Genomic DNA, 22,865 nt, shown 5'->3' with positions numbered 1-22,865 from the left:
AAATGTTGGTATGTGCTAATGGGAGAAAACATTTCATGTACATCAACGATGACGTCTAGCCCCGTCTTAATCCAGTCTCGGGGAAAACAAAGTGTGAAAATTTTCTCTGCATCCAGAAAGGTGATAATAATCTTTGCATTTGATATAGCGCTTTATCATGTCTTTGAGACGTCTAAAAGCCCTTTACACTAAGGTTAATTCAATGTTTATTTGGGGGGTGAAACGGGGCAAGCAGTTGCGCACAGCAGTGCTTCCTTTAGCAACGATTAGACAAGAGAGGGCTTTTCAGTCTTGAGAAAACACTTCTAAGAGGAGATTAATAGAGATGCATAAAATTTTGAATGAGATTGAAAAAGTAAACCCAGAACAATACTTTAGGATGAACCAAGACAGTCGAACAGGAAGACCAGGTTTAGAGTTGCCCAAGGCAATTTCAGAACACATACCAACAGTTGGCCCCTGAAATGCTGACTCTCCTACATACGTCAGTTCTAAATAAAACTTATTTTTATTAAGCAGCAGATATATTATTTGCAAAGAGTGACTCAGAAGAAACAATGAAAAGGAAAACACAATACCTGACCAATCATCACTTTTAAATTATTGCACTTAAGTCCTACATTATCCATCACAATATATATGTATGGAAGATCAAGGTAGGCTCAATCATAAGGCTCAATCATCTGTTGTCATTCTCATAAATAGACAGCTCCAACAAGGTATGGCTCCAAAGACTGACCATTCTTTCTGTCCAGATATGCTTCAAGTTCAGATTGTTTTCTGCTGGTGCGAGGACTAGAATAGCCATAGCAGACATCCAAACTCTTGAACACGTTTTTTGCTGTATACATTTCGTCAGCTTTTTATTTGAAGGCTTCTATTTACCTGTGGCAAGTCATCTATAGGTTGCATGTTTTGGCAGTCTGTGAAACGAAAAAAATATCTCCGGCACCATAAATATTGGAAGAAAATCGCTTCTGGTCAATATGTATTCAGCATCTCTTGTTCTTCAAGATGTTCAGGAACCTTTGGTTCCTTGACCTGTAGCTCATGACAAAGCTGTTCGGATACACTCTTCCTCTGCCTGATTCGTCCACTTGACCCATGAAGATGTAATTCAGTCCTGGAGACAAGAAAGAGATGAGCCATTTTAATAAGGTAAAGTCATTGAGTTAATGTACAACAGCAAATTATATTTGTATTGCGCTTTTCATGTTGGAGGACCTCATAAGGTGCTGGACAGTTAACCATTTGTACTCACGCTGGGAGTTGGGATCAGGAGGGGTGGAGAGCAGGGAGGGTAGGGGAAGGAGGGTGACCAAAGGCACTGTCGAAGTGGAAGATCGTGAGACTGGCCTTGAAGGAGGTAAGGGAGGGGTCGAGGCAAAGGGACGTTGGGATAGAGTTCCAAAGGGTGGGTGCAGCAGGCTGAAGGCTCGACCACCGATAAAATCAATGTACCCTGTTGACTTCATTTCAAACCACAAACACTCCACGTTACAGTATATCTGTGGAGCTCTTTGAGGGGCTCTATGAATGGTAAGGATTATTATTATTTCAGTTTGTTGGTAAGTTGTGAAAAATATCAGTTTTTTTGGCTATTCCGAAAAAAATGTATAGTTGGCCATTCCCAGTTCCTGGAAACTCTCCTCCAGACTTGGATTGTGTCGGAGCAGAGCTGAACCTGGAGAAGCATGCTGCACATCCAGTTACCGATTGGGGTTGCAATTTGTGACTTTGCCTCGTTGTTATGAATATCACCCTTTAAGGGTCACGAGGGGATGAGTTAAGGCTGCTGGCAACTAATTTGCTTCATTCCAGATTGATTTCCAAACTCAGCTTAATTGGAGAAAGCCTTGAGCAGGTACTACTACTAATAATCCTTGCATCATGTAGGGAGGACATCTCAAAGCGTTCCACAGAACAAACGGTAAAGGTTAGTGACTGTATTTTGAATGCAAAAGCCACAGCCAATTTGCATACAGTAATTTCAAACACAGAGCCATGGATTGAGGGACCAGTTTTCTTTGGGGGATTGTTGGTCAGGACACCGGGAGAAACAACCTCTCTTTTTGAACAGTGCCATAGGATCTTTAATGTGCCACTCCAACCGGCAGATGGGAGTTTAGTGTAATATCTCATCCGAAGGACAGTGCGTCCAACCATGTAGTACACCCCCAGCACTGCACTGATGTGTCAGTCAGGATTGTATGAGTCAAAGTACATTGAAACTTACCTGTGCTTTATACTCATGAGCTGCCCAGTTACTATCCTTTTTACTGAATGTATGAATCCTAAAAGAGAGGTTGGATTCTGGTTTGAGTTCTTTAGATTATGTGGATGATGGCTGATGGCAAAGAATGTCACCTAAAGGGGTCAGCTAACAGCAGGAATCTAAACAATGATTCAAAAGAGCCTTAAAAATGGCCAACTCACCTCGTTTGACAATTGGACATTTTCTGCAGACGGAGAGGATTTTGACACTCAAGTTCTTCCCTGCCTGTTGAATGGCCAGTGTCCCTTCTTTGTAAATGTTAAGAATGGAGACAGTTACATGCACACTGCTGTTCCGTGTGATAGCAGTTATAACTGTGCCAGATATCACTATAAGAAAGAGGAGAGATTATTAGTGACAGAAACTTAATGGCAAAGTTTTGCTTTCGGAATCATCTCGTGAATAAATGAACAGCATAAAATGGACTCTGAAATACAGAAATCTTTATTTCCATGTTCCTTTCTTTTTTAATTGTCAATCTGCCATCATGAGTGAAATAAACAGTAATTCATGATTTCCAACACACAATTAACCTTAACCTTTGAGTGCTAGTTTTTGATGAATGGGTAGAGTTTGGATACTAATTGTGGGCCACATGCTGGCTCCTTACACTTCACCCTTCATGGGCGTCAGCATTTGTGCTGTTTAAGGTCTGTTTTCTGTCTGTGAGATGCTAGAAATTGAGGGATCCCACGCTCTTCCCTCTACTCCTACTGTTCAATGAGCCAAGAAGAAAATGCTGCTAGGAAGCAAGGTTGTCCTACCGTCTGTAATCATCCTTGCATTTGATATAGCGCCTTTTTCTCTTTGACCGTGCCTTCAGCTCCCCTCTCGACTCTCTACCCCCTCCTCGCTCCCTCCCTTCCCTCCCCTCACCCTGACCATTTCCCCCCTCCTCGCTCCCTCCCTTCCCTCCCCTCACCCTGACCATTTCCCCCCTGCTCGGGTCATGACCCAACTGTGCAGCGCCTTGGGACGTCCTCCTGACGTGAAAGGCACTTTATAAATGGAATCTTGTTGTTGTTGTTGTATCACGTTGTTGAGACATCTCAAAGCACTTCACAGGACATACTGTAAAGTGAATTGACTGTATATTTTATGGGTGAAACGCGCAACCAATTTCGCACAGCAGTATCCTACGAACAGTCATGGATTGAGTGACCAAATTATTATTATTTAATTATTATTTTCTTTTGAAGGGATTATTACCTCTGGAATCAACTATCAACTGCTTTCCTACTTAATGCTAGGTAAACAGAGGAGTAAGGAAATTTGCCTAACGTTTTGCTTTGCCTGGGAATCGAACGTGGGTTTAATCCCTTCTCATTGGGAAATAGCTAGCCTTTAATTGGCACGCAACCGCCATTGCTAAATTGAAATCAAGAAAGCGGCAGCCATGAAATTGATCACTGAACCACAGTAAGTTGTAAGCACAGAAGGAGGTCATTATCCCATTGTGTCTGTACTGGTAACATTGGGCTAGACCTGGCAGACTATTATCTCCCCAGACCAGCTGGTGGTCTGAGCGTTAAGGATGTTATGAATTTAAGTTGAAATGTGCAAACTGGATTATACCAGAGTCTGCTTTTAAAACTGCTGTTTTTCACCATCCACACACTGTTCAAAGCAATCACAATGAGGAATGTTGTGCATATGACAAGTGTAGCATTGTGCCTGGGTTACGGGAACTGGCTGAATGTAACGAGGTGCCAAAATACAAGAACTGAATACTTTTCAATCATTGACAGTTTTGCAACCTGCATTAGGACTGTGGAACTGTATTTGTCTTTTGATACACAGTTTCTCTCTGTTTCTTCAGTAAAGTTTTCTATGAAGCCCTTGAGACCAATATACAAATGACTGAGTTGCAGGTAGCTTAGAGTGAAAAACACAGCCTCCTCCATCCATGGATGCATTGAACAAATGATGACTTATGTTACATAAGACCCTAGTGTACACGTGGCATGTTATGCCCTTTCAAAGGAAAAAGCCCAATCAATGTTTCTTACCAAAGTCACTCGCACAGAAATTGCTCCCAAGAGTGCCGGTCCTTTTGCACTTTCGTTGACATGGAGGTATTGTTGGCTTCACGGCTTAAAAATAGAACGCAGGCAGTGAAACCGTGCTCCCCAACAACTATTCACATTGATAGCACAATTTATAATCCTTCTTTCTACAACTAGGAAATTAACAAGAAATCTCTAAATACTATGGGAAATGCAATAATCTCTACTTTCACCTCTCCATTTCCCAAAGGTCTGCTTATTGATTTTTCTTTATATTCTTAACTCCCAAACTTGTGCTCCTCCAACATCTGCTCTGCTAAAGGAGCAGTGTATTTTTGAACTGCAATTCTTGGATAAGCCATTAAATCAAAGTCTTGTCTTCCTGTTTTGCTAGTTCACATGGAAGTGAAAAATACCAGGATAAAAAAAAGAGTAGGTAGTTCCCCCAATATATCAATATTATCTGTAGCCTTTTGATATCATCCTTCCAGAATGTCTAACCTGCCATCCGCCTATTAGAGCATGATGTTGTTTTTTTTGACTTAATTTACTTCTTGGCGGAAGTAAGAAATAAAAACTCTTGGTTAAACTGACTCATGAGGTGACGTGCCTGGTGTACACTAGTTTCCCTTAATCATGGATTGTTTGCAGATCAGGGCCTTGCAGAGATGTGCTAGGTAATGTGTAATTGAACATTTAAGCATGTATTTCATTGTCTGATTGCGATAATAATGCTTGCCTTTGATATAGCGCATTATCACATCATTGAGACTTTTCTCAGCATTTCACAGGATATACTGTAAAGTGGTGTGCGTTCACTGTGTATTTTGTGGGCAACTGTGTATTGTCATATTTAATTGACTGTGATATTAGCAGTGCATCAAAAGAAAGTCAACCAAAAAATGGTTACTAGCGGCGCCATTTCCTGTGTGCTATGTGCAGTAAGAGCTGCTGATATCACTTCCTTCAGAATGCGACAATCGTGGTGCTTCCTAACCAACGCACACATCAGGCTAGAAATGATGCCATCAGTGACCTGATGACCCAGGAGTCTTTTCGAGCCTGGTATTTTCTTTGGTGTGGAAAGTCGACTGGTCAGAGCAGGAAGCCGGGTAGATAACACTTCTGATCGACCTATGCACTATGCTAGGCATTGTTCTATTGAAAGACGCTATAAAGGGACCCCCCCTACATTAGAATTATTTAAAACACCTACTTGTAGCTATTGTAGTTGTGACCGGTGCAATCGTTGTCCTGAGCGACTTTTTCGATCGGAATTTGTAATGAGCCAGAAAGCCGTCGGCCGTCACGCTTAAATCTGACAGGAATTGCACAAAAATTTCGTTTTCCTGAGACAGAACTGGCCTGTTCCACAGCGAGGATCATGAGGAAATGGAAGAGATCATTACATAAAGTTCCAAACTGATGAGAACGCTGCTAACAATGAGCCGGCTGGATTAGCAAGAGTGAATTAACGCACCGATTTCAGCATGATAGAAAAGCAAATTGTGAAACAAACTGAAAATAATCACATCACAGGATCTCAAGCAGGTACAGATGAAGAATACCCTTTGACACATTTGGTCTCGAACGTCCAGAACATGTACCTTACCTCCTATGACACACCAAGCTATTTCTTAAATGCTCACCGTACTGTCTTCCCTGGCCTGTACCATCCTTCCTCACAACCATTCTATCTAACCACCCTCTTTTTGATGTCTGCCCTAAAATTGGTCTTTGCATCTGTGAACCTGTGCCCAACTGCTCTCCTGACTAGGGAATACCTGAAAGAATTGTTCTTGTTTTTCTTTCCCTTTCGGTTAAGATCTGGCACTGTGGTGAAGCATTCCCAGTCATCGCTGGTTCAAGGCAAGAGGATACCAGGTACTGCCTCACTGAGGAGGAAAGCCTGCGAGAGGTGGGAACAGGGAATTTTTCACACCTGTCTGGCGTGTGACACATATCTGGGAGATGGTGGCTCATCTACCTTGGCTGCAGGAGATCTGCAGCCCAGGCGGCATCACATTTTCCTTGACATTGCTTACCCTCATAGAAGACACACTGGTAATGCTCTCCCTTCGTTGATGTGGGAAAAGAATGAACAGGGACGGCCACTGGGGACAATACTGTATAAAGGAAGAAAGCGAGAAAGTAAGAGGTCCTCAGAAACTTAGATTGTGGGTATAACAATCCAGAAAGATCCTGGTGGTGCTGTAGAGAAATGATTCTTGTGTTCCATGATGTATGTATCATTCCTGTCCTGGTAACTGGTAACTTGTCTTTCACAGCCATTTCTCCCCAACTCCAACTCATTTTGAGTTGTTGAGATGGGACGCTTGACTTTTCACTCCCATTACTCTCTTGAGTTCAGGTGTAGCACAGGTGAGGTGCAGTAATGGTCTTTCAACGGTGTGACTTTCATAGTGAGTCTGGCTCTCAAATCTCTTCTGGTCCTGCTCAGCTGTGGGTTATTATGGCTGTGGACTCAACATCTGTCGCATTGCACTGCCTTTAACAGAGCAATTTGTTCCTCGTCACGTTTCCACCATAATCAATGAAGTTTGCAGTGAGCCAGCCCTTTCATAGCTACAGCAGTGTCCTCAGCAAGCACTCACCTTACTGTTGGTGAAGGGTTTTTGGGAGTTCTTGCGATTGGCTTGAGCAGTAAAACCACTGCCTGGAGTAAAAGGTTTGAGGTTCTGGTCTGTGCTCAATTTACTCACCTCAGACTAATTCTAAACAGGAAAATTGGCTGCAGTTTCTGATCCTAATCACTGTCCAGGTACCTACTCCTGGGAAGATGGATACTGGGTAAGAACACGGCCATTTACTCTGTCCTTTCAGCCAAGCCGTGCGACTCAGGAAGACCAAAGGGAATTGTAGAGAAATAAAGTTTGTAGGCAACTTACGCTGGAGAGCTGTCTCCGCAATACTTCCCGATCCGCTTCGCATCATTTGTTTCACCCCCGTTGAATATGGAGACGTGGTCATAGCGGCAGTAGTTGTCTCTTTCAACATCAAATTTCTCGAATTTTAACTCAATTATCTGTTCAAAGAAAGGAAAGTGGTGAATAGCCAATATTTACTGTGAGACTCGACATGTTATTTTTCCCTGTGTTCTTTAGATCAAGCAGTGATATGTCATGAGGGAGTTTATCATGCCTGATCGTTAACACTGGATTTTCCATTATGAGCATGTAACACGAAGGTCACCAGTTTGGTACATGAGAGTCCCCTGCGTTTAGATGTTCTGGACATGTGTAATGTGTGATCATAGAGCAAAGCCAGGTTCTTCCCAAAGGGAATGAGAAAAGAACCCTACAGAGAGATGAGTCACTGCATAAGCATCTCCATCAGAATGATATTGGATAATAATACTGACTGCACACTCTGCCAGAGTGGACAGCAAGGATGGGGAGGAGAAATAAATTCAGATAAGGTTAATTAATTTTTTGGTGCAATGTTTTCACCCTGTTATCTACTTTGCCTCCTCAAGTACCAACTCCAGTCTGCCGATATTCTATCAGCTTGTCTGGCAGACATCAAGGACTGGATGAGTGTAAATTTCCTGCAGCAGAATATGGACAAGACGGAAGCCATACTCCTTGGCTCCCATCAACATCTTCACTCCTGCGGATCTAAACTCCTCAACCTCCCTGGGCTCTCCCTCAGACTCACTGAACCAATGTGCAACCTAGGCGTCCGGTTTGACCCCCAACTGTCCTTCCTCCCCCACATCCATCTGGTCCCTGACGAGGACTGTTTTCTTCCACCTCCGTCACATTGCCCGCTTCCGACTGTACCTTAATCCAAATGTAGCCAAAACCCTTGTGGCATGTGTTTGTCACCTCCCGCTTGGATTACTCCAACGCATGTCTCCCCAGCTCCACAATTCACAATATCCAGCTCATTCAAACTTCTGCTGCCCACATACTGACCTGGACCAAACTCTGTACCCACATCTCACCAGTTCTGGCCAGGCTCCATTGGATCGATTTCAAGATCCTCACGCTCGTGTTCAAATCCATTCACACCCTGGCACCTTCCTACTTCCCCAACCTCCTCACTCCCCAATCCACCACCCATCGCCTCCGCTCGACTGGCACCAGCCTCCTGCTCATCCCTCGCGCCCTCTGCTCCACCATTGGAGTTCACGCTTTCAGCCACTACACCCAAAACTTTGGCACACTCTCCTTCAATCCCTCTGCCTTGCCCCTTCTCTCCCCACTTTCAAGTCCCGCCTGAAGATTTTCCTGTTCGACCATGCTTACGGCCACCTCCCCTTCTCCCCCGGCTCGGAGTCAGGCTCGGCCACTGTTAAGCGCTCTGAGACGCTACCCTGCGTGGAGGGTGCTATATAAGTGCAAGTTGTTGTTGTTGTTATGTCAGAAGCTTCTACCAATAACCATTTGCAATGTGGTAAGAACCTTTTTCATGTTACCTGGTTTTTGGGAGCCACGATGTGCCATGAGCAGGAGACTCCGGCTGGATAGTCGTGATCGGGCCAGTTGGGCGTTTTGAAGGATCCGGGGGATTTCTGCAGCCTCCCACCACAAAACTGATCATCTGTTAAAGCCAGGTATTGAATGAAAACATTACAATTCAATATGTATCCAATAATAATCATCTCAATCATGCATCATATTAATTCATAACACCCAAAGTAAATACACCATTTATTGAACCAATTTCAAGAAAGTAACGGTATCATTGTGCCAATATTTGACTTTTTTTGTGTCTCGGTTTTCTCTTATCAGTTATTTTTCCTTCCCATTCTCATGGTGTTTTTCAGCCCTTATTTTCTTCTGCAAGAGTACAGTCCCACTGCACTGGTTGCTTTCTGCTACCTTGTTCTGTGGCCTTTGTTACATGTGAGCCTTCACAGTGACTGTTAGCAAGTAGGGTTGGGGCGAGGGTTGGGTGGAATGGAGGGCATCACAATTGAGCCGAATCTTGTCCACACATGGACAGCTCCAGTAATGATTCCTGCAGAGCTACCAGGAGATGGAATTGCTGGTGGGAGAAGTGGGATTAAGTGGGGACTCCTTGAGGCTGAGCTAGCTCCAAGGTGATATACTTGGCAATGGAAGATTGGAATCGAGTCACGGTACTGAGCCAGGCAGGTCCACAGAACTCTATTGGCGCTGCTGAAGACAGACCAGCTAGCTTGGCACGTTGGTAGAGCTTGGAGAGGTAAACTGGTCAATGGGGACGCAGATTTTTCCCACTCGGCTCCTATTAATTCTGCAAGCCAAAGCCTAGCCAGTAAAGTGGTCCTAAGCTGGACAAGCAACGTGAAGCTTGGCGCACATTACTCTCAATGGCAAGCTGTGCCGTTTCAGCTGGTTAGACTTCAGCAGTTACCCCAGTGAGTGTACACACTCCCTCCACCCCCCTTCCCCACCCCCCGAAACCTTCCCAACATGCACCTAATATTCCCTGGAATTAGGTAAGCAGGGTGCATCCCTCCAGGGAGAGAGTGCACATTCCAACCCAGAACCTGGGAAATTTTCATGCATAAGCAACATGCATGTGTGGAACTCTGTCTGGTTTGGATACTCTTAAGCACAGAGATGGGTTTCCACTTGTGTCGACCACCAGGCTGACTAAAATGTAAATTTAATATATTTTGTGTTAGGTTCCTAAAGAAAGCTCAAGGCACTAACAATTTATCAACTTTTTAAATTTAAAAAAAAATATTAACTTTTTAAACAATCGAGGATTGAGTGACCACATTTTTTAAATCACCTGCCAGGGGTAATAATTCCTCCCAAAAAATAATAATTTTGTCACTCAATCCACGACTATCTGTGGGACCCTGCTGTGTGCAATTTGACTGCCACGTTTCACCCACAAAATATACAGTCGATTCACTTTGCATGTTATTCTGTGAAAATAATATATTATTATATTATAATATATATTATGCAGTATATTCTGTGATAAGGTGCTATATCAAATGCAAGGGTTATTATTATGATTATTATAACTTACTGAGGTAACATTAAAAAAAACTCTTGTGATATCTAACTTCTAGTATAAGTGGATTTGTATCATCTGCAGAATGAAAAGCAGGGTTGCATGTTTCCACTTACTGAAGGCAGCCTTTTATCACCAGACGGTGATGGCTGAAAGGACTGGAAATCTAAAAGTTCTTTCTACTTTAGCTTTAAATGTTTTACCATCTGAGTGCAATTGAGCCTCCGCCTTACGGACAATTCCTTCTCTGTTTACTGACTGGCAGAAACCTGTCCTGAATGAGACAACCTAATTAAGTGCCTTTGAGATGATGTTTTTAAGAGGTTTTTCCCCCAATTAGTGTTTTAGTCAACAGTATGACAGTCTAATGTCAAAAAAGTTGCTAATGATCTCACCAAAGTAGTTATGACTGCTTTCAATAAGTGGAAAACGTCCGCTTTGAAAATTTACTGTGTAGATGAAATGAAAAACAAAATTAGTTCTAAAGGCTGGCTAAAGGAGGAGTGGCAGATGGATTTTTAACTGTACATAAATGTAAGGCAATGAACATTGAAACCAGAAACATAAACATGCACACAACAAAGAAATGCCCACAAGCAGAGGTGGAGAAGGGAAAGGATTTTGCTGTGATTATTCACAATATCAAATGCAAGGATTCTTCTTCTTAATAATATATGATCTGACAGTATGCACTGACCCTGTGTAAATCACAGGTGAGGTTATATTTACAACACTGAACAATTTCAAACTCCTGAATTCAAGAAAGATATTGAATTATGGAGGGATGCTGGCAGAGCTGAGGTTACTTTTGTTAGAAACAAGATTGCGAGATGCACCATGAAACTCATCTTTAGATGTTTAAACCTGCTTAATTTTATTGCTAAAACAGTGCTAAAAAGATTACTACCTTTAGTATCTTTTACCTTTCAAGTTGAAGATGGTTATATCCTGATTAGTATGTAAATCACAAATGAGGCCACATTGTGGAGTCCTGTAGCTCAGTGGTTAGTGCACTCACCTTGCAAGCGAGAGACCTGAGTTCAATTCCAGGCAGGGCGAAACCTTGGGCAAGTTTCCTAACTCCACACGCCTAATAATAATCTCTCCAAAACCAAAAACAATAATAATTTGGTCATTTTCAATCTACGACTGTTTGTGGGACATTGCTGTGCGCAATTGGCTGCCGCGTTCGCCCACAAATATACAGTCAATTCACTTTACAGTGTGTTCTGTGAAGCGCTCTGGGACGTCCTCCTGACGTGAAAAGCGCTATATCAAATGCAAGGATTATTATTATTATTATTATTTGTAGCACTGTCTGAAGTTTTCAGGTGCCTACTTTCGAAAGGACACTGAGACATGGAAAACTTTTCGACCCCCTTAACTTTTTGACAAGTTAATCGATCTGCAATTTAAAATAAACTTTGTACCTGTTTCTCCCCTACCCTGATGATGAGAATAAAGTGTAAGATGTATTTATTTTGGTGTCACTGGCTGCAGTATCTCTTCTGTGGCTGCAGAACGTTGAGGTGCAATTAAAGTAAACAGCGTTGTAACGGTTGGGGCCTCAGTCTCACCTCACAGTTTGTGCGTCCCAAACATTTACATTTCTGTGTTTGGTCTGTGATTTGTAAAAGAGTGTCGGAAAACACCATGTGAAAGTGAAGCTGTGAAGCCCATCAGGTCTCGGTTAATTTTGTTGCTGCTTCACAGAATAGTGCATCCGCTGTCCTGTCTGTCAGATCATCAAATTTTTATACCTGGTCTCAGGTAGATCAGGAGACTATACTATGATGAAGTACGTAAACAAGCAAGTGGGAATCAATCCAAAGACTAGAACCTTGTGCAAATAGTTGTATTCAATTCCATACCATAAACGTTTTGAAAAAAATAATTTGATTACTCAATCCACGACTGTTTGTGGGACATTGCTGTGTGCAATATACTGCCGCGTTTCGCCCACAAACCACAGTCAATTCACCTTACAATATATATTGTGATGCCCCTTGAGGACGTCTCGACACGTGATAAGGCGCTATATCAAATGCAAGGATTATTATTACCATCCTGTGATGGATGGTAGAAATCCCATCCGCGATGATGCTGGAAGGTAAGGTTGGCGTTGAACTCTCAGGGTGTGGAACCGAATGAAAGAAGCATTGGGTAGGAAGGTACCAAGTGAGGTGTTTGAGGTAGATTTTGTCAGCGAATTAAAGAGGGAATTGGATAACTATTAAGCAAAGGAATGGATTGAGGAGTATGAGAGATGAGAGGTGAGGGATGAAAGGTTTGGGATTATTTTATTGGGACTAGCCAGAAAGACGCCAATGGTCTTGCCCGTTCCTGTACTTCATCGAGGATACATCGCAGAGCACTTTATATTTCTGGCTTTTCTACTTTCTCCACAGATTTAAAAATTATCATTCTGCCCGTGAGAATTAAATGAATTTACTTCTCTGATTTGGCCGAGATGCGGTATACATTGCAACAAAACCATTTCCGGCCGTATTGGCATCCGATACCATCTGCACCATCATCTTGTTGCCAGTGGAGACAATGGTTCCAGGTTTGGTGGTGCCGCAAAACCTGCCCAGCCGCTGACCGTTGGCAATCCCGTTGTAGACATCCACGTAATCATACCGACAGAGAGTGTCGCTTTCTAGGTCAATGTAACGGAAGGAGAGAGCCACGATCCGGCCCTGGGGAACCTGTGGAGAAGATTGAGAATTGCTGTCAAGTCAAATGTTCATCTCAAATGTTCATCTTGCTCTCCATCTCACGCACTCACTGCACTAATACAGTGCAGGTAGGACCAGATGAATATTCTGCTTGCATTTATTAGTGAAGGATCCTCATTTTTGACGCTCCTTTCAAGTCGTCAGTTTCTGTTTTTAGTTTTTCACACAAAGGTAACGGAAATCTGGAACTCAAGAGGCTGTGGATGCTGGATGAATTTAAAAATTTTTAAGACTGAGGACAATAGATTTTTGTTAGGTCAGGGTATCAAGGGATATGGAGCAATGGCGGGTAAATGGAGATGAGGTACAGATCAGCCGTGATCTAATAGAATGGCAGAACAGATTCGAGGGGCTGAATGGCCTACTCTTGTTCCTGTGTTCCTACCGTTCTAGTGGGTGTTTCTGCACTCATGCTTGTTTCATCTCCCTACAGGCTGCTTTGCTGCTCTCTCTCCTTCTTTGGACAGTGATGTGTAACTGGGTGAACTGGAAAAACGTGGGAGGCTAAAACGGGTGATTGGAAAGGTAGAACTAAAAAAAGACCTTTCTTGACTTAGTCGACTAAATGAAGCCTACTGTCTAAAGGCAAACAGTGGCTGCTTTCAAATGAGCTGTGTCTGGGTTTGTGTTATATAATCCTGCGCATATTGGGGACCATTCGGTTAGTAGTTAAGGCTGGATGATGGCATAGTCACTGATATCTCTCTTGCACCCTCCCTCTCGCACCCTGTGTGTATTTATTTATTTGTGTGTGTGTGTGTCTCTCTCTCTCACACCCTGTTTCTCTCTTGCACCCCCCCCCCCCTCTCTCTCTCTCGCACCTTGTGTGTCTTTGTGTCTCTCTCCCTCTCACACCCTTTCTCTTTCTCTCAGACTCAATCTAGATGCTCCAGTGGCTCATTCAATGGAGTCCTTTAGCTCAGTGGTTAGAATGCTGGGTTTGTTCCCTGCAGGGTGAATCCTTGGGCAAGTTTCCTTCCTCCACATGCCTGATGCTCCTCAAGAAAAAAAACAATAATAAATTGGTCACTGCAATCAACGACTGTTTATGGGATACTGCTGTGCGTAATTGGCTGCCGCATTTTGCCCACAAATATACAGTCAATTCACTTTACAGTGTATTCGGTGAAGTGCTTTGAGAGTCCAGAAGACATGAAAAGCACTGTATCAAATGCAAGGATTATTATTATATGACTTGAGTTTTTCATTAGAGCTGTGAAGGTTGAGGGGTGCCTGATAGAGGGATTCAAAATTATGAAGGGTGAGGATAATGTGAATAGTTATGCATTATTTCCACTAGTTGGGGCGTGGATATTGAGAGGGCACAAATTTGAGATATTCACAAAAAGAATGAGGCGGAGAGTGAAATTAAATTGGCATATTCCACCGGACTCAGTTACACCTATTTCATTAGAAATTCAAAATTTGGTGTGAGATTAAAAATTGCAGAATTTTGTACTTAATGACAGAATGGGTTTGTTGAATTCACTGCCACCACAAAATATGATAGAATGCATTGTCATTCCTCTCAATCTAACACACAGGTAATTTATCATACATTATTATAAATAATAATAATCCTTGTATTTGATATTCTGCTTTTCATGTCAGGAGGACATACCTATACTAAATGCAAGGATTATTATTATTATTATAGCACTTCACAGGGTTTACTGTGAAACGTAGTGACTGTGTGCTTATAGGCGAATGCGGCAGCCTAAAGGTGCACATTAGTGCCCCATAAACAGCCTCTGAAACGAGCCATAAGTTCAAGACACCAAGTGAAAGTCAGGTGTCTACTCTCAAGGAGGGAAAGTGAATTGATGGGGACGTCACCCTGGACAATTGTAGGATTTATCCCAGCAATCGAGTGATATTGGCAGAAAATGAGGAACAATCTCCCTCAAGCTCTATACGGTTTAAGAATAGTGCATGGTGATATAGGAAACAAACTTTGGGGAATAGACATCATAAATGTAGATGGGGTGTAAATAAATGTGAACACTCCACATATGTATTAGAGCACAACAGACAGCCAATGTCAACAGGCTGGAGTTTGAGGAAAGATTGTTCGTGTTCCAGAGTTTCGGGGCGTAGTGACTGAAAGTGCGACCTCCAGTGATGGGGCGGAGTGTGCAAGGGATGAGCAGAAGGCCGGTGCCAGTTGAGGGGAGATGCTGGGTAGTGGATTGGGGAATGAGGAGGTCGGAGAGTGAAAGGATTTGAATGAGAGTGTGAGGATCTTGAAGTTGATCCGTTCGGTGATGGGGAGCCAGTGGAGCCTGGCCAGAACTGGTGAGATGTGGGTACAGAGTTTAGTCCGGGTCAGTATGCAGGCGGCAGAGTTCTGAATGAGCTGGATCTTTTGAAAATTGGAGCTGGGGAGACCAATGAGGAGTGCTTTTGAGTAATCCAGGCAAGAGGTGATAAACGCATGCACAAGGGTTTCGGCTGCATTTGGGCTAACGTACGGTCGGAGGCGGGCAATGTAGCAGAGATGGAAGAAGACAATCCTGGTCGGGGACTGGGTGTGGGGGAGGAAGGACAGCTGAGGATCAAACCGGTTGTCCAGATGGTGCACTGATTCGGTGAGCGTGAAGGAGAGCCCAGGGAAGTTGAGGAGTTCAGATCCACAGGAATGAAGACATTGACGGGAGCCAAAGAATATGGCTTCCACCTTGTCCACATTCAGCTGCAGGAAGTTTCCACTCATCCAGGCTCTGACGTTTGCCAGACATCTCTTACAATCTCTTAAAACTTATTTTCCTGGAAGGTTGTCAAACCCTGCTTCCTTTCCCAGCTGCCGGGCAATGGCAAGAGTCAGGATTTAGATTCAAACATGTATTTTTTCTGGGGGGAGGAGAAAGTGGCTTTGGACCGCAGATAAGATCTGGGTATTTCCAAGAAAAGGTGGACTGAAGGAGGTTGCTTATTACCGAGTCAGTGAACAACTAAATGGAACTGCCTCAGCACATGTTTATGAGCAAATAGAAAAGGAAATAGACTATAAATGTACATAACAAATATTTATCCCAGACACCCTATATTTGATCCTGATTCTGAGCAAATGTTCTCCCCCACCCCCTTTAAATCAAATAATAATTCTTGCATTTGATATAGCGCCTTAACATGTTGTTGAGGCATCTCAAAGCGCTACACAGAATACATTGTAAAGTGTATTGACTGTATTTTTTGGCAAAAAAGATCCCAAAGCTCCCATCAACACATTAATTGCAGACACATTTCTTCCAATATATATTGGCTCTGTTTCTATGATTTTCTCAACGGACGATGGCTTTTAGTCAGAAAATTTAGAGATTTTCCACAATAACCTCTTGCCTGTGAGGCAGGAGTTTATGGTTTCAAATCCCATGTTGGGACTTTCAGTTCATAGTCGGGGGGATGGGGCACTCAAGTGCTATCCTAGGGGAGCGCTGCTTTGCTGCAGGTACCATCCTCAGATGAGATGTTAAACCAAGATGCCAACTGCTTGTTCAGGTGGATGTTAAAGCTCCCACAGAGCTATTTGAAAAGAAAAGGGAGTTTCTCACAGTGTCCTGCTCACCGTTCCCCCAAATAAAATTGATTGCTTACTCCATGGCTGTTTGTGGGACACATTTGCCTACAAAAATACACAGTCAACTTTACTGTAAGACCCCATGAAGCGTTTTGAGAGGTCTTGATGCCATGTGATATGGCACTATAGCAAAATGCAAAGATTATTATTATTTTCTCATGTTACTAAGTCTGGCTTCATGTATCTTTCCCATACATACCGTGATTTTCCAAGTGCATTTGGTGTTTGGTGGGTAGAGTGCTGGGAAACCCTCGCTACCAATATAACCAGACTCTCCTGATAGAATTCCTCCGCATTTAAAGTTCCTGAGTACAAAAAAAAGGACAGACTTAGAGAAAAACATATTCAGCCTGATGCTGTAGCATAGTAGTTAGAACACGTGCCTTGCAAGCAAATCTTAGGCAAGTTTCCTTACTCCACACACCTCAGTTTATCTAGCAGTAAGTAGGAACTTTTAGTCAATTGGCAGATTGCTTTCTGGTGGTAATAATCAATCCACGACTGTTTGTGGGACGCTGCTGTGAGCAATTGGCATGTTGCTGCGATTTTCCCACAAAATATACAACTTTACAGTATATTCTGTGAAGTGCTTTGAGACATTTTAACAACATGATCAAGTGCTATATCAAATACAAAGATTATCATTATTATCTCTACTACTGCAGTATATGATAAAGAATGGCCAAACCAAATCATTGGTCTTGGATAGTTATGACAAAATTGTGATCTGATAAGGAGGAAGAGATCTGCTCAGGATATAATTAATTGCAGGGTTTAAATTATATTTATATATTTCGCCCACAAAATGTACAATCAATTCACTCTGCAGTATATTCTGCGAAGCAGAACTTTGAGACCTTTCCACAACGTGATTAAGGTGCTATATTCAAATGCAAGGATCATTATTATTATAATGTCCCCATAATTTGATCCTCCACATGTTAGATTACTGGCTTGCAATCATTCCCTGTATCTAGTTAGTTAACCAATGCAGTTCAATCCCCTGTATTATTCCTTGGGTTAGTTTGGTGTCAGCAGTCAGTGCTCTCTGCTTAGTTGAATATTCAACGATCAGCACGTAATATGGCAGCAATTGATAAATAAACAAGGATTAATCTGCTTCTAATTTCAGGAAATCCAAGCCCTGGAATAGACAGTGTCCCAGAGAGTGAGGCAATAAGATAGATACACACTGTGTACAGTCAGTCAGTCAATCAGCTCTGAAAGTTAGTCTATGGTGAAGGATTAGAGATTATCTCTGTTCTGAACATTAACACAGAGTGATTATCATTTCATTGTAACCCACTGGCTTCAGACTTTTTGCAGTCCTTACTTGACCTTAACAACATTGCATTTTTTTTTTCTTTTTAAGCATTTTCTTCCATCCAGTCACATACTTAACCTTTAAAGTTAAACATATGACTTGCCCCCTCCTCAAAAAAAAGTTGATCTTAAATCATTATCCAGTAGATTTGAGTCAGATTAACGTGCAGGGCGAGGAGTGGGACAAACCAGTGCTCTTGAAACCTTTTAAAGCTCTTAAGATTTTCCGACCAAATCAAACCAAGACAACTAACATTTGATCCATGGCTTTGCCCGACGTTAAGACTGAGCCTGGAGTTCCAATGCAACCAACCCCCCCACCCCCCCCCCATCCCCATCCCCCCACCCCCACCCCCATCCTCCCCCCCCCCCTTCCTCACAGGAAAAAGTTAGCAAACAGTGTGCAAACAGTTTGCAAAAAATGTTCATTAGCTTAAAAAAAACTGGTTGACAAACTTCTCTGACTTCTGGTTCATAGCCTTATCTGAGACAGTTGACACGAGATGCACAGACCTCAGTCACCCCCACCAAACCCCCCCCTCCACCCCTCACTTCTCAACACCGGAAAAAAAGTTAGCAAAATCGTTGACAGACTTGTTAGAGCAGTTTTTTTTTTTGTGTGTGTGTGTGTGTGTGTGTGCATTGCATTACCTTCTCTGGGGCAGTTGACACGAGATGAGAGAGACGCACAGGAGCCCGAGGTAAGAGTGAGCCACGGTTTTCATTGTGATCAGATCAGATCAGCTCAGCTCAGCTCAGATGGGAAGAGCAGGGGATCTGGGAGGGGGTCTGGGTTTAGCTCAGTCTCTCGCTCGCTGCCTGTGCAAAAAAAAGAGAAGAAATTCCAAATCGTTGTGTGCACAGCCCCTCTGTGTGTCCCTGAAGGATGGCTCTGGGCAGCCCGCACATGAATATCGCGTTTGTTCAGTCGGGGGAGGGAGGGAGGGAAGGAGGGAGAGAAGGAGGGAAGAGAGAGAGAGAGAAGGAGGAGGGAAGGAAAGAGAGCTCCCTTCACCTCACCCCCCCCCTCCAAAAAAAAAACCTTTGCAAATCACTGGGTGTGAGTGTGTCTCAGGTTTGCACTGAAGCCTCCTGTTGCACACAGACATTATAATGCATTATAATTCTCAGTGGGAGAGTAACACAGGGGCTGGTGGGGGGCTGTTGGGTTTCGAGAATGGAAAAAAAATGTATTGATGATACCTACTCCTTTTTAAAAAGACAAGAAATACTGTTATTAGTCTCAACGTTATTGGTCTGCAATAGGATTGCCAGCCAGCAACCACCTACCCTACTCCCCCACACCCAATTTCTGCAGCTCACCTGTGAAAACCCACCACTGTTTGTATTGTCAAGAGGACGATAAGGTGGAAAGAAATAACACCGTAAGATGGCAACGCGACTTCCAAATCTAATCATGGAAGGAAAAGTTAGCATCGGCGAAGAGCGTGAGTTAGTCCTCAGTGTATATGAGCCTGAGACCAGAGGGGCTCAGTTGAATATCCCAAGTTCAGTAATAAACCAGCACACAGCACTGTCCATGATGGGATGTTGATTCCCATCAGTGATTGCATCCATCCCATCACCTGTGTCCTCTTCATCCACCCTTGCCTCCCCCACCCCACCGCCCTTTTCTCTAACTCTCTTTCCCAATCCCTTCACCTCGCTCCTTCAAAATAATTACTCATAAAGTGAGTTCCTAATCTGGGAGAGGTACTGAGAAACAGGGTGATCAGAGCAGAGTGTTATTGTGGCCACTGACATGACAGAATTCACAAGCTCTGGATGGAGACTGCCTTCCATCTGTGTGGACAACCAACAACTTCCATTCATAAAGCGCCCCTCACGCAGGGTAGAGTCCCAGAGGGCTCCACTGTGGACTGCACTGTGGTGCAAGGTATGGGGCGAAGAAAATAATACCTGCCTTACAACCAAAAATAACCTAAGGATAAAAGTAAGGACCTCTGAAGCAGAAATTTTCAATTCCCATTCTGATTCCCCACAAGGTTCAGATGTGTGTTTGTACAGCATGAGCTCCCCCTTCAGGCTTCCACTTGCATTACCGAATCACCCCAACCGTACTTTAAAGTAGGGGAGCCACTGGATTTGTCCAATAGTATCAAGAGAACGTTGTCACCTCCTTTGGCTATTTTATTTGGGCGCCCATTCTCCAGATGCTTCCATGGTCCACGTGGAACTATGTCTGGTCCGGATACTCTTAAGCACGGTGCCGCTGCTGATGGTGGGGCAGAGAGAGCAGAGGCCATTTGTACGTCAGTGTCGGCCAAGCCAAAGGAACGGCTGGGTTAGTATGAGTGAAGGTGGGTGCAGAGGTAGGGCAGGGAGAAACCATGGAGGGATTTAACAGGGAGAACGCAGCTCTTGAAGTTGATACATCAAGATATAACCTGATAAAGTGTCTCACATGGCACCTTAGCTCTTTATCCTGCCGTTCTGCAGGCCAGACATGTAAAGGGTTGACACACTTTCACAAGTGTCAATCCTGGATTGAGGGGACGTGCGGGGGATGGTTGGGGTAAGGAGACACTAAAATTGGACAACATGTCATGTTCCACAACTACAGGACTGATTATTCTTCACTGTAATACAATTTGTAACATGTTTTACATTTGCTCTAATCAGCGGGTGGTCACAATAATAATTACATTAACAGAATTTTTACTTTTTACTGAGTGCAACTTTCAGGTTAATCAGCACCGGGCAAGCCAGCATTGACATGGATATCTTAAGGAAATGAGGACCCAATGGGAAAGGAGAGCACTAGCCTGTGCCAATACATTCCCTAATGCAAAAAAGTAGGATTTCAGTCTGAAATGTTAATTGTTTAATGTACTGAGGAGGAAAAAAGAACTGAACTCAAAAGTGAAGAAAAATGTTTAACGTGATTAGGTGCCAGATCAAATGCAAGGATTATTATTATTATTATTACTGTTATAAGATTGAATGAAAGAAAGAGCAGGATAAAAGTAGAAAATGGCTGCTTTAAAAGAAACGTGCTATTTTTATTTATTTGGGTTTCCTTGTCTCTCACGGCTGAGTCCATGCTGCCCTCACCCACCACCAGGCTGAGTATCTTGGGAATTGTTGGCTGGACAACGAACAGGAGCAGGATGGTTGGCTAATTTTCCTCTCTCCATCCTGAGGGCTGAAAGCAATTGTATTGCTCCCACTGTACTGATCGGCACAGGTTAGGATTGAACATGGAACAACTGCACTAGCAGTGGGTTTACCAGCTGAACAAGTGGAAGACTCATGGAGTCCCATAGCATGGTGGTTAGGGCACTCGCCTCGCAAGCGAGAGGACCCGGATTCGATTCCAGGTCAGGGGGAAACCTTAGGCAAGTTTCTTTACTCCACACACCTCTGTTTGCCTAGCAGTAAGCAGGAACCCAGTTGTTAATTGATTGGCAGATTGCTTTCCATGGGCAATAATCCCTCAAAAAAAATTGGGTCACTCAATCCACAACTATTTGTGGCACACTGCTGTGTACAATTGGCTGCTGTGTTTCACCCACAAAATACACAGTCAATGCACTTTACAATATAGTCTGTGAAGTGCTTTGCGATGTCTCAATGATGTGATAAGGCGTTATATCAAATGCAAGGATTATTACAACAATTGGGAGGGGTGGGGGGTGATAGTATCTCAAACGCTCAGAATCTTGTTGAATAGCTGTTACAGTAAAAGTGTGGCTCAGTCAATTCAATTCAGTCCAATTCTGTTTTCCAGTCGAATCTCTGGTTTCCTAAGGAGTGCTGCTGGAATGTAATCTGCTTGTGTTAAACTAACTGAAAGAACATTTGGGAAAACAATGTCAGGGGCTTCAGGAAGAGCAACCCAGCTCAGCTGCTACTCGAGTTTCCTCCCATCCCTGCCTTCTGCCAGACACATCCAAAGGCTGTGGGAGAGCGAAGAATCCCATTGAAAGATGTGCTGGAACATAAAGCTGGCTTCGTAACTTTGGTTCTTTGCATTTGCGGGACTTGTATTCTCAGCTGGAAAAATAGCCCTTTTTTTAAAAGAATGTTGCTGTATGCCATTTTACATCTTAACTTAAGAATGATAGCCATTCTGCTACCACTCTAACCCGGAGTCCCTTTGCCTCGCCTCGCCCCCTCACTCACCTAGCTCAAGGACCGTCTCAAGATCTACCTCTTTGACCCCCCCCACCATTAAAAACCCCCATTACCTCAAGACCTTTTCGACTGAGTTTTCAGTCACCTATCCCCCTCCCCCCAACTCCTTCCTCAGCTCACCCCATCCCTGGCTTGAGCTCTCAGTCAGCTTTGCAGAACACTTTGAGCAAATGCTCTGAGACACTAACTGCATGGTGGATGCTAAATAAATGCAAATTGTTGTTGTCCTGTTGTAAAACTGGTAGGTTCAGTGATCAAGCACTTCATCAAATGCAAGAATTACTATTAATATTAGATACTGCCTGATCTGCAAGGCTCCAGGACTCTTGCCCATCCCGCAGCACTGAGCAGCTCTAGGCTCCGATCATGACCTCTCTGGGCACTGCCATTTGTGCTCGATGAATTTTGAGCACTGCCCCTCTCCGAGATGGACAAAGCTATTTCAAGGTGTTGGCATGTCAGCTGGTGGATATTCTGTGAACAACGATTCAAGCGAGGCAGAATAAAACGCAACGGTCAATTTTACATAATATCCAGACGTACTGCTAACTATTTGAAGAGGGAAATTTGCGTGCCAACTGGCATCACTAGTTAGTGGAAGTTCACAAGATCTGAATCAGCAGCTTGAAGTATTCCTTCAGCAGAGAATTCTCTGTCCACCATCTGGTGTTTCCATCGAAAGGCTTTTCGAGTGAATGGATTAAAAATATTAGCACAGAATGATAAAAGCAGAAGATATCACTGCATTTAATGTCCTCCTGATGTGAAACGCGCTATACAAATGTAATTTGTTGTTGTTGATCTGTTCA

General features: G+C 43.3%; 1 protein-coding gene across 2 annotated transcripts; it reads right to left on the bottom strand.

Moving 5' to 3' along the window:
* Nucleotides 1-489: 489 nt before the first annotated feature.
* On the bottom strand, nucleotides 490-18,793 carry pcolce2b (procollagen C-endopeptidase enhancer 2b). 2 transcript variants are annotated; one of them, XM_007892532.2, is made up of 10 exons: nucleotides 18,550-18,793; nucleotides 16,775-16,880; nucleotides 12,713-12,968; nucleotides 10,656-10,709; nucleotides 8,723-8,847; nucleotides 7,191-7,327; nucleotides 5,498-5,646; nucleotides 4,285-4,368; nucleotides 2,437-2,604; nucleotides 490-1,123 (listed from the first exon to the last, which is right to left on the bottom strand). In XM_007892532.2, exons 1-10 carry the CDS (start codon nucleotides 18,621-18,623, stop codon nucleotides 993-995), a joined length of 1,284 nt encoding a protein of 427 aa, XP_007890723.1. In that variant the 5' UTR covers nucleotides 18,624-18,793; the 3' UTR covers nucleotides 490-992. The 2 variants fall into 2 exon arrangements, with proteins under 2 accessions (XP_007890723.1, XP_007890806.1); XM_007892615.2 differs by lacking the exon at nucleotides 10,656-10,709.
* Between the last annotated feature and the right edge of the window lie 4,072 nt (nucleotides 18,794-22,865).

Source organism: Callorhinchus milii, unplaced genomic scaffold, assembly GCF_018977255.1.
Source record: "Callorhinchus milii isolate IMCB2004 unplaced genomic scaffold, IMCB_Cmil_1.0 Scaffold11, whole genome shotgun sequence".
NCBI classification, from domain to species: Eukaryota; Metazoa; Chordata; class Chondrichthyes; order Chimaeriformes; family Callorhinchidae; genus Callorhinchus; species Callorhinchus milii.
The sequence above is the reverse complement of the archived record's forward strand: the minus strand, read 5'-3'. Positions and strand labels throughout refer to the sequence as shown.